General features: G+C 38.0%; 2 protein-coding genes across 6 annotated transcripts in view; one reads left to right on the forward strand and one right to left on the reverse strand.

Moving 5' to 3' along the window:
* sh3pxd2b (SH3 and PX domains 2B) overlaps positions 1-12908 on the forward strand; it is an 897647-nt gene that overhangs the window by 100670 nt on the left and 784069 nt on the right. The gene's annotated exons all lie outside the window — the stretch shown is intronic.
* The window catches only part of gabra1 (gamma-aminobutyric acid type A receptor subunit alpha1), a 50926-nt gene that overhangs the window by 20673 nt on the left and 17345 nt on the right, over positions 1-12908 (reverse strand). For all 4 annotated transcript variants that reach the window (XM_009295687.5, XM_009295686.5, XM_009295685.5 and 1 more), the window contains 4 exon segments: positions 8462-8682; positions 6287-6369; positions 5719-5862; positions 2317-2469 (listed from right to left, as the gene is read on the reverse strand). In XM_009295687.5, coding sequence (XP_009293962.1) covers positions 2317-2469; positions 5719-5862; positions 6287-6369; positions 8462-8682 — 601 coding nt within the window.

The following is a 12908-nucleotide window of genomic DNA, read 5'->3' on the forward strand; positions in this document are numbered from 1 at the left end:
TAAATAAAAATAAAAAAACCTAAAAAAATAAATATGTACTTGGATCATGCTGACCCTAACCATAACCCTAAATCCACAAAAGCACTTGCGTAGTGCTCCTCTTTTATCAGTGTAGCACAGGGGTGTCAAACTCAATTCCTGGAGGGCCGAAGCCCTTCACAGTTTAGTTCCAACCCTGCTCCATCACACTTACCTGTAGGTTTCAAACAAGCCTGAAGGACTCAATTAGTTTGATCAGGTGTGTTTAATTAGGGTTGAAACTAAACTGTGCAGAGCTGCGGCCCTTTTGGAACTGAGTTTGACACCTGTGGTGTAGCGTAATTATTAGGGATGAGTCCGAAATACAGAAATACAAAGACTTCAAAATGAATAGTAATTGATACTAAGTAACATATTAATAATGATAATTATAATGAGGGAGACATGGTGGCTCAGTGGTTAGCACAGCAAGAAGGTCGCTGGTTTAAGTCCCGACTGGGACAGTTGGCATTTCTGTGTGGAGGTTGCATGTTCTCCCCGTGTTGACCTGGGTTTCCTCTGGGTGCTCTGGTTTCCCCCATGCGCTATAGGTGAATTAAATAAACGAAATTGGCTGTAGTGTGTGTGTGTGTGTGTGTGTGTGTGTGTGTGTGTGTGTGTGTGTGTGTGTGTGTGTGTGTGTGTGTGTGTGTGTGTGTGTGTGTGTGTGTGTGTGTGTGTACGTGTTTTTGTGACATATCAGGACACAAATCTGTATAATGACATAGGTATGACACAGGTATTACAAAAAGGAGGTGAAATATGAGGACGTCCTCACTTCTCAAAATGCTTATAAATCCTACAGGATGAGTTTAATCAGAGAGTAAAGCTGCACACAGTCTCCAGTGATGGTTGGGTTTAGGGGTGGGGTGGGGTGAGGGCAATATAATCTATGGTTTGGACTGTATAAAATGAATGGAAACCTATGTAATGTCCCCACTTTTCACAAAAACAAACGTGTGTGTGTGTGTGCGTGTGTGTGCGTGTGTGTGTGTGTGTGTGAATGTGAGAGTGTATGGGTGTTTCCTAGTACTGGGCATCTGCTGCTGCAACTATCTACTGGAATAGTTGGCGGTTCATTCCACTGTGGTGACCCCTGATAAGTAAGTGACTAAGCCAAAAGAAAATGAGTGAATGAATAGCAAGGGATGCAGCTTGTTTTGTGCTTGCTTTATAACAGGTCAGGACATTTTTCTAACTTGATTGTAACATTAACATGCATCAGCCGAGTGCATGAAGTGAGCGAGAGTAAACTATAGGAATGAAAATGAGAGCAGCACGATCAAAGCCGCATTGCAGTTTCTGATGTGCAACAGCAAGCCTGTGAATTTGTCATGGCAACCGGCTATATTTCACACTGATTTTTCTACAAGGGCTACACTGTAAAAGTAGCTAGAAGCAAAGAGATGTGTAACTAGAAGCCTCATTCGTTAAGGTGTACATATTCGGCTTGGTCAGCGTCAGCTCTCTCTCACAAGCACACACACACCTGTGCGCGGCAGTGGTTGTACAGTACAGCGGCTGTCATTTGATATGTTCAAACAGGCCAATTATTAACTACACTCAAACATTTGTTAAGATGAGTTGAACCAGCATCATTCTTTTTAAAACAGCTAATTGTTTTATGTTCATTCATTCATTTTCTTTTCAGTTCCTTTAGTAATCAGGGGTCGCCACAGCGAAATGAACTATATAAGTCTAGTTTAAAACTAGACATTGAGGTGCACCCTATTTCACCAAGCCCCACTCAATTCAACATTTCTGGCCCTGCCCCTGTCTCTGAACATTATTCAATTCTCATCACGTCTCACACATGTGAGAGGCGTTGACAAACCACCTGTAAAAAACACCCTCTTTCATCTTTCTGTCATTTCAACCAACATTTGCACCAGTTTTGCACAAGACACTCTCTTAAAATCACTCAACATCTCAAAAAACTTGCATTTATGAAGTGTGCCTCACACAGGTGAGTGGATTTGACAAACCACCTGTAGAAACACTCTTCTTTCTGTCTCCCTCCTTATTCTAGCACGTAATACTCTAAGCACAAACAGTCCCTTTGCATAATCACTTGTGTGTATTGCCTCTTCTTATTGAATGTGGCCTCAATTGTTATTCGCTTTAGACAAAAGCGACTGCCAAATGACTAAATGTTACCAAGTGTTATTATCTTACTGCACTGGCAGATCATTTGCCTTGTTTCTAGGCTGCATTTTCATAAATCAGTCATTTATTCATCATGTTTTAGATGGTTATTTTGTGCAGTGCAAGAACTCAAAGACACTTAAAGGCACTCACCAAACACAGTTCTGGCAGGGACAGATTCCCTGTTTAACCAGAAGGACACCTGGGACAGGATCACAGTCATGATGCATGGTAAATACGTCTGGATGACGAAGTAACCGATCTTCCTTTTGAGGTGAAAATGTGTTGTCATGACAACATACTCTCCTGAAAGTGAAGAGAAAAAGATCGAAGTGAGGACGTTTAGAAATATGGCTTATATTCACTAATAGTGTGCATATTAAGACCGTAGTTTTAACATGATAATTGACCATGGTAAATTATTGAACAATTAACTCTAAATTAATGCACTGACTCGCATATAGATTACATAATGGCACTGCAAAAGTCTTACTTAAAGTTTTTGTCATGTTGATGTTTTATAACTCTTTGAAACTGCCCTTTTCAGACTTTAATTCTAATTGTGCTGTTTTGGTGACTGTCGCTTTAAATTCAAAGATTACGCTCTTTTCAAAAGAGGGCGGAGCTACAAATGCCAGTGTGTCAGCATAGTGGCAGATTCAAAAACAAGACTTATGCTAATGAGGGAGGGATAATGTCACTAATGGGCGGGGCTTTCCCTCTCTGATGACACGTACAAAGAGAGAATGTCAATCTGCAGTGTTTCTGCAGTCTGCTTATATCAAGTGTGATTATTAAAGAGATTTTTACTATTAAAAGCTGGTTATATTTATAGACTGTTGCCAAACAACTGTGTTTAAACCCCTTATAAAAGTGATTTTTGCATAATAGGTCCCCTTTAAATCAAGAAGTATAATCTGGACAGGCAAAAAAACTATTGTCTTCTTTTCAGAAATAATGTCACATTTAGGAGATTTTTTCATTAAAACAAGCAAAATAATCCAGTGTAAAAAACAAGAACTTTGAACTAACAATATCTAAATATCTTCATAGTTTACAAAGGATTAATACAGTTAAAAAAATACACCTCTTAATATATATTCTATATTAAGAAAAACCCCTTACTATCCCAAACACTGTCATACAGTAAACAAGGTTATCCACTTTGGACCCTTTTTGTTACAGCACCTGTATTGATTGTTCAATAAAGGAACAGAACAGAATAATAATGGGTATATCCACATGGGAAATTATAAAAACTGGGGCATGCTACTTTGGCTAAACTTGCTAAAATATAACCAGAGTAAGGACGAGTAATCCCTCATTGTTTCCTTTTTAAAGATTTGGGTTGTAAATAGTACTCCAAAAATGTTTATTGAATGAATTATTTATTAATAAAATCTAAAACAAAAAGAGAGACTAATTTAAGATGTATTAACACATTAGTTTAGAAGAAATTTAAATATTTTAATATAATGTTTAAATTATAATCAAAATTATTTAAAAATATATGAAATTTATATATTTATAAATAGTATATATATAAATAGTATATATATATATATATATATATATATATATATATATATATATATATATATWTTTATATATATATATATATATATATATATATATATAAGATTGAACATCCGCCTTTGGAGTGATTGTTGTCAGTTTGACCACATCCCTCCTACTATTAGTGTGCTACAAAGAAGTGATTGAAAGAAAAGAAAAGAAAGCCCCGCTTCCTAATCAATATTGCATTTTAGTTGGAAGTACATCGACACACTGAAATAAACGTTTTAGCAATTTCAAGTTCCCACAGATTTTAAATTGAATATATAGTTGTTTCAAATTAAGTTTTGCTCATGCTGTGGTTAAAACAATGCTGTATTAGTTTATACAGTATCATACTGAAAGAACCAAATAATTGTGGTACAAATGTGCACTGTTAGAGCTCATTCACACGTCTTTGCTTCAAACAAGAGGCAACACTGAATGCTTTGAAGTATAAAGCTTCTAGGGTATTTCAGCCTGATCTTATGATGAAACGTAGGTATTTTACGTTTTGTCAGTTAGGCTATTAGTATGAGGACAATTTTTAAAAAATTGGTTACGCTTCTTTAAAAAGACAGTTACTATCAAGTTGCTAAATGGGACTGCAGACAGTGTCAGAGACATTATGCGTCATCTGAACTGGTCTGGAACGCACCTCGCTTGTGTTGGGCATTTGAATTTGTCTGTTACTTAAGTATTTTCATGAAGAGTATTTTACAGTTTGAAATATTTTTCTAATTGGGAATTCATAGTGTGTGTAGACAATTCCTTCACTTGTAAAGACCGTCAAGACAGATTCATTTGTTGATCATTTATTTTAATTAAATGATATTATGAAGATACTGCTTACCAGTGCAGCCTGTCTCTTTCCTGCCCTCAGTAATGCAAACGTGTGAATAATTGTGTAAAAAATACAGACATATTAACTGTCATTTAACGTGATCAATTGATTTTTCGTCGTTTTTTCTTCATCTGAACACATTTAACTGTCATAACTGCAATATTTACACTCCTCCATAAAATGTATAGCAGATGTGACTGTATGGGCTGCTTTTCGCTGTACTTCGTGACATACAAAGAATATTGAATGTTGTTCTCTATCCATGATGGGACTTGAAGACATTTGATAGACTTGCTCCTCACACCTCAATTCTGTCGTATGTTAAGGTAAGCAGGCTGTGTGCACGCAAGCGATACACTTATTTAAATATGTCTTTTGATAATACTATGTAGGCACATTTATACACACAGTTTTAAAACCACAACCGTAAAGCAAAATAAAGTGTATTGCCCTCATAAAAACAATCCAAAAGGCACGAAGGTCTATGTGTTTTTGCGTATTTATTTGTTTATAATATATAGCGTGGATTATAATACAATCAACCGAGAAAGTAAATCGTTGTCATGGACTATATTTCTAAAGAGAAGCTTGAAAAGTCGTCTGCAGCAGGGTGGTGCTGACGTCACAAGCGAGCGCCCCGAAGACACTGTAGTCCGTTTATAGCCTAGTGTTTGCTTTTTAGTTCTTGCGTTTGCATTTAAGATCCAAAAGTGCTCAAAGTTGTATTTTTGTGTGAGGATTATCCGGCTGGACAAAACGTGTAAGTGTAATGAACAGTGTTTGACCACAGAGCTTATTATTTGCAATATTCAAAAAGCCTATGGGAAAATCCTATGGGATTTTATCGAAGGAACAGGTTTTATGCTAGCAGCCGATTAACCTACAATGCGGTAGTTCCTCCACTCTATAAGGCAGGGGTCACCAATCTCGGTCCTGGAGGGCCTGGTGTCCCTGCAGGATTTCGCTCCAACTTGCCTCAACACACCTGCCTGGATGTTTCAAGTACACCTAGTAAGACCTTGATTAGCTTGTTCAGGTGTGTTAGATTAGGGTTGGAGCTAAAATCTCCAGGACACCGGCCCTCCAGGAACAAGTTTGGTGACCCCTGCTATAAGGCCTTGCATCCTTAATAAGTACAAACGGCTATAAATACGCACCAGTGCTGGACTGCACCACACCCGAGTCTACGCTCTGTCCCATCAAGTCATACTGGTTGAGACGGGAACCATCGTCAGCCACGACCACGGACTGCGCCGCCCCTCGAGTCCAAACGTACACCACTTCAGCTCTGGTGTAGGCATCTGCCGAAAACAAACAGAACACAGTATAAACTGTCCAAAGTCAAGAAGTCACTTGTCAGATGTCAATGCTTCCCGGGGTCATATACTGCAGTGGATTCTCAAGCGCAGCAGACACTGAAATATTTACAGCCTCGTGGCTTTGAGTCACAAGCTTGTTTTTTATTCATGTGTCTTCTCCCCCCCCAACCTATTCTTCCTCCAGCGCAGACGCATCTGTTCTTTCTTTTCAAGGATTAGTTAGGTCAGGGTAGAGCTGGCTAAATCCGTCCGGCTGCTTGTGTGGACTCGGGTATGTGATGTTCGATGTCAGAGATGATCTCTACTCTCTGCGGACCTAAGAGAGAGTCCCTCACTCACAGACACTCAGTTTTGGTGACTTTAAGTAGGATCTGAACTTGGGAAAATTGAAAGGCACAGTACTTACAGCTGCCAAATTTGAGAGGGCAAGCATGGGCATCCATTGGGAAGTCTTCTAAGTGCATTGGACATTCAGCTCTGACTGTAAGCCTGAGGCGGGAAGAGAGAAAGCAGGATACAGTGTTTAGGGCAGTTGACAGTTGATTGCAATTTTACCCACGATTTTACCCTCCATTTTTAAGAACTGACGGTTCGATGGTATGATGTATTACTTGTTAAATAGTATACAATTTAACCAATGTGTGGTTATAGTCAAACTGTTTATAATGATTATGACGTTTGCACTCATGTCCCATTTACACTGTCATTTCTTGATGCCCAATTCCCATTTGTTGCCTGTTTCTGATTTTTGTACCTGTCGTTTACACGTTCTTTTACTTGTGAGCCATATCTGATTATTGTGTTTACATTTGCTATACAATTCATGACGTCGAGCATGCACAAAGGCGTGTTCTAACATCTGCGCCACACTAGCCACAATGGAAGAAATTGTCTTCAAACAACTTTAAAATGATTTTGAGGTGGAGGTGGGAAAGGGCCGTCAACGCAGCTAGCGCCTATGGTTTATATGTGGTGTCCTCCACCATTCAGAGGAAGTTGTGGGTACGAGAGAGATCTCAGGTCTGGTGGGAGCAAATTGTGGCGACTGACCACTTTCCTTCTCTGTGTTTCCTCTGATGTTGTTTACCGCGTGGGCGTCTCCACACACGCTCTTCCTTCTACGTCATTAAACCACGGAGAAGCACCACATTGTTGCAAGTTTAATGACGTACAAAACGGAATGCCTCAATAAACCCGATCTGCCTGTTTACATGATAGTTGCATTGTCGCATATCCGCAGAGCCGGCGTGTCCATAGAGGCAACCTTGGCGACCGCCTAGGGTGGCGTCCGCGACACCTCCCTCAGCCCCCGCCGCCTCAGTTATATCCCCGCCTAGGGCGGCAGAATAGAGATGAAAGCGTCTGCGACACCTCCTTCAACACTCGCGCCCTCAGTTATGTCCGCGACCCAGCACCCTATACACCCCCCCACCACCACCCCCCATGCTCTACAATTTGAGGGCAGCGTGTTCGTCCTTTGCCTAGAGCGGCAGTTCAGTTCTGCATATCCGATTAATGAATGAGGCCTGAAACTGATCTCTGAGTATCCAAATTGTTTTGTGTTTACACAGTCATAGAACAGATCCGATCTGTGTCACATATGAGCAAAAAATCTGAATTGGGTCACATTTAACTGGCAGTGTAAACGGGGTGTAAGAGTGTGTGAAATCAAAATGGACAATATTTTTTTAAATAGTTTGAATAATTCCTGAGGATGCAAATATGATTTTTGTCTCATTTAAAATAAGGATGCATTATGGTTTGATTCATATACAGTTTCATATACATTTTTTTTGTATATGAATACAAAAAATAGTTTTTTTCTTCTTATTATTTATTTAAAATTAATAAAAAATGTATTAAAATGAAAATAATTTCTTAAATTATGCTTAATTGAATACTTCCAATAATATCTTTTTCTTTCTTATGAAGAAGTCTTTTTTTTTTTCTTGTAATTGGCTGAAATAGATTATTTTAAACCATGTTAAGATCAGTAATATTACCTAATTAACCAATAATCATTCAATTCAATCATTTACATTTAAATTGTATACACATAACAGTTCTTTCTGTCTTTTGGGGTTTTAAATCTGAATCTGGCAAATGTATTTTAGGCAGGGTTTAATAGGGTATATGCGAAAGTATGCAGACTTTTAATTTGTCAGTAACCATTGGACCATTTTGATGGTCCATTTGACTATTAGTAGTCTGTCGGCTTAATATCTGTTATTACTGCTGCTAAACAGACATTTAACTGACTATAAGAAACTGCGACCACATTTCAACTTACACTAACCCTATCTCTTACCCCAACCCAACAGTCTACTTATAATCTAATGAGAATTAGTTGGCTTGTAATTGCAATGTAACTTAAATTCAAGAAACGGATCATAAAAATAAAGTGCGACCCAAATATGTTTTAAATATACATATCTGAATATCGAAAATATCATAAATGCTATTCAGGTGTTCTTGGCAAGTGAAATGACTTCACATCGAACACAGACACCAACGAAATGTGATCAAATCCAGTTCTGTCCCAGTAGACAAAGTAGATGAAACACAAATAGAGGAGATTCACCTCATGGTGTAAAGCAGAGTCCCTTCCTCTGTGATCCGCAGAAGTTTGTTTGGCATGGTCATGTTATGGGCAACGGACTTCTTGCCGTTGTGGAAGAACGTGTCGGGAGTCCAGATTTTGCTAGCCATGAGGTTGTTGAGACGGAGCACGGCCATTGGGCCTTTAAATTTCAGCCTTTCATCCTTCCAGCTCTGCCTGAAGAACACATCTATGGTGTACTCCTGCAAAACCACAGTAAACATGTTCTCATGATGCATCATCGCTCGTGTTTCCTGCTGAGCCTTGTCACGGACAATTCTGGAATCTGATGTATGCCTCCAAAGTGGTTAAATAGTGTTTTCCTGTATAACTAACAGCATTAACTGTTCTCAGCCAGTGCAAAGGAACATTAGCGTATTGAAAAAAACAGCTTAAACCAGTCTAGGCTGTTTGGCTGCTTTTAGCTGGTTGACCAGCCTGGTTTTAGAGGGGTTTTGGCCACTTCCAGGCTGGTTTCCAGCCATTTCCAGGCTTGTCTTAGCTGGTCAGCCTGGAAATTGACCAGCTAAAACCAGCTTGACCAGCTACCAGGCTGGCTTTGCTGTTCAAGCTAGTTTTAGCTGGTCATCTCCCAGCTAGACCAGTGAAGATCAGGCTGGAAATGGCTGGAAACCAGCCTGGAAGTCGCCAAACCCTTCTAAAACCAGCCTGGTTGACCAGCTAAAACCAGCCAACCAGCCTAGGCTGGTTTAAGCAGTTTTTTTCAGTAGGGTAGCATATTAGCATTAGCATTTCACTTCAATAACATTCTTAAATGCAACCTAAATGTAAGTGTAGAATTAGTTTTACGCATGGTAAATAAGCACATTCTACAATCATACAATTCATATTGATCACGTTATATATTGGTTGTCGACGTGACGTTGCATTTACACATGACAAAATGAAAATAATTAGTATTGCCATCATTTAAAATGCAGTAAATGGTTAAACATTTGTCTTATTTTTTAACGTACTTTTGTGGAACTACTATAAAATTAAGTCTTGTCCTTTGGTGTGAAACCATACTTAATGAAAAATATCTGACAAGTCAGGAAGAAAAAAAAAAACGATATTATTCATAATTACATATAAAATAAATAGCACTATAAAAAGATAAGTGTCCAATAATGATGATTATTCACTCTCACGCTATTTAAATATTATCAATAGTTGATTTTTTTTTACTTTTTGCTGTCACTCGATGTATTTTTATGATGCAATTTAGTAAAAAGTTAAAAATATAAATAAATAATAAACTAATTGAAACAGTTAGTGATCCCTTATATTTTCTCAAAAAACCTGACGTTGAACTAATAAATACACTAACCGGCCACTTTATTAGGTACACCTGTCCAACTTGACGCAAATTACTAATCAGCCAATCACATGGCAAAAGCTTGATGCATTTAGGCATGTAGACATGGTCAAGACGATCTGCTGCATCTCGAACCAAGCATCAAAATGGGGAAGAAAGCTGATTTAAGGGGCTTTGAACGTGGCATGGTTGTTGGTTCCATAAGGGTCACCAAAAGTGGACAATAGAAGATTGGAGAAACGTTGCCTGGTCTGATGAGTCTCGATTTCTGCTGCGACATTTGGATGGTTTCGTCAGAATTTGGCGTCAACAACATGACAGCATGGGTCCATCCTGCCTTGTATCAACGGTTAAGGCTGGTGGTTATGGTGTATTGATGTGCGGAATATTTTCATGCCACACTTTGGTTTCATTAGTACCAGTTGAGCATCTTGTCAACGCCACAGCCTACCGGAGTATTGTTACTGATCATGTCCATCCCCTTTATGACCACAGTGTACCCATCTTCTGATGGCGACTTCCTGCAGGATAACTCACCATGTCATAAAGCGCAAATCATCTCAGACTGATTTCTTGAATATGACAATGAGTTCACTGTACTCAAATGGCCTCCACAGTCACCATATCTCAATCCAATAGAGCACCTTTGGGATGTGGCCAACAAATCTGCAGCAACTGCGTGATGCTATCATGTCATTATGGACCAAAATCTGTGAGGAATATTTCCAGTACCTTGTTGAATCTATGCCATGAAGAATTAAGGCCATTCTAAAGGCAAAAGGGGGTCCAAACCCAGTACTAAGAAGGCGTATCTAATAAAGTGGTCGGTAAGTGTATATCTATTTCTTTTTTTCTTTAAAGATGGTGCTTTAAAAAAACTACTATATTTTTTACCTTTACTGTATATCTATTTATATATATATATATTTATATATATATATATATATATATATATATATATATATATATATATATATATATATATATATATATATATATATATAATTTTTTTTTTCCCTGCAAGCACTGTGAGGATTCTAATTGAGACTTGTAGAGTAGCTCTCGTGCAGTGATTTCAGTCATAAAGAGGAGCCGTGAGCTTTTTTTGAAGCATTGGTGGCCATAATTAGCTGCATGAATCATTCTAACAACTACTGATTGTCATAGCTGCGAGCATTTTTTTAATTTTCGCATGATCATCCATTACGACACACATACAGCACAATGTTCCAGGCAGTCGCTTAACTAAGAGAATGAAATTTAAACGCTTACAATAATTTCTATAATTATAATCAGGAGCGGCCCAAAAATAACTAAAGCATTCAGACCCTTTTGGCTACTGTTATGATATGATATATCTTTACTGTCCAACCAGAAATGTTTCTTGTATAACATATATATATATATATATATATATATATATATATATATATATATATATATATATATATATATACTGTATTTACACCGTGTCTCAAAAAAATCCAAGCAAAATTAATTCTGTCAGAATTTCATTATAATACCTCCAACTATATTTATATTTTGTAATTAGACGGCAAATAGATTAAATTATATGATATGTATACAATTTTCCACCCCACCTGATTTATATCACCGCATTACCTTGTTAAACAATGATAACCAAATTAATAATTAAACTAAATTAGCACGCACAAAAGTACAGCAACGTTTACACATTTGAGTCATTATTTGCAAGACTCCTGTGCAATCTGTCGGGCAGTGTGATGGGTCTTCTTGGCTCAGTACCATGTTCTCAACAGTGGTGATATTTTCAACAGTACGGCAAGTGCGTGGATGATCACTCCCCGCCACTCAACATACTGATCCAGTGCGATCAATTTTCGCCAACATTTTGTCCAGTTTTTAGTCGGAAATTAACGAAGAAACTGTGAAGCACTGTAGCCTTTCAGTTTTGTAAATCTTTGATCAAACTCTTATCTTCTTTCGAAGACACCATTCTCATTTAAGCCTTACGCAGCTAAAAATAAATACGTCATCAATACGCCATCAGTACGTCATCTAGGAAACTAAAAAAAAGAATTATTCTAATGCACAGATTGCGCTGTTATTCCTGTTCGAAATTTGGTCATTCTTTTTCCTGTAGTACGATAAGCAGTCTTTGTATCATATATTATTGATTGTTTTGTTTGGGTATTTTTTTTTGAGACACGGTGTGTGTGTGTGTGTGTGCATATATATATATATATATATATATATATATATATATATATATATATATATATATATAAATATATATAAATATATATATATATATATATATATATATATATATATATATATAAATATATATAAATACTTAATGGCCACTTTATTAGATACACCTGTCCAACTGCTTGTTGACACAAATTACTAATCAGCCAATCACATGTCAGCAACTCAATGCATTTAGGCATGCAGACATGGTCAAGACGATCTGCTGCAGTTTAAACCGAGCATCAGAATGGGGAACAAAGCTGATTTAAGAGACTTTGAATGTGGCATGGTTGCTGGTATCAGGCAGGCTGGTCTGAGTATTTCAGAAACTGCTGATTTACTAGGAATTTCACGTGCAACCATTTCTAGGGTTTACAGAGAATGGTCCAAAAAAAGAGAAAATATTCAGTGAGTGGCAGTTCTGTGGGCACAAATGCCTTGTTGATGCCAGAGGTCAGAGGAGAATGGCCAGACTGGCTCCAGCTCATAGAAAGGCAACAGTAACTCAAATAACCACTCATTACAATCGAGATCTGCAGAAAGGCATCTCTGAACACACAACACGTCCAACCTTGAGGCGGATGGGCTACAGCAACAGAAAACCACACCAGGTGCCACTCCTGTCAGCTAAGAACAGGAAACTGAGGCTACAATTCATACAGACTCACCAAAACTGGACAATAGAAGATTGGAGAAACGTTGCCTGCTCTGATGAGTCTCCATTTCTGCTGCAACATTCGGATGGTCGGGTCAGAATTTGGTGTCAACAACATGAAAGCATGGATCCATCCTGCCTTGTATTAATGGTTAAGGCTGGGGGTGGTGGTGTAATGGTGTGGGGAATATTTTCTTGGCACACTTTGGGCTCAGTAGTAC

This window comes from Danio rerio, chromosome 21 (genome assembly GCF_049306965.1).
Source record: "Danio rerio strain Tuebingen ecotype United States chromosome 21, GRCz12tu, whole genome shotgun sequence".
Lineage (NCBI taxonomy): Eukaryota > Metazoa > Chordata > Actinopteri > Cypriniformes > Danionidae > Danio > Danio rerio.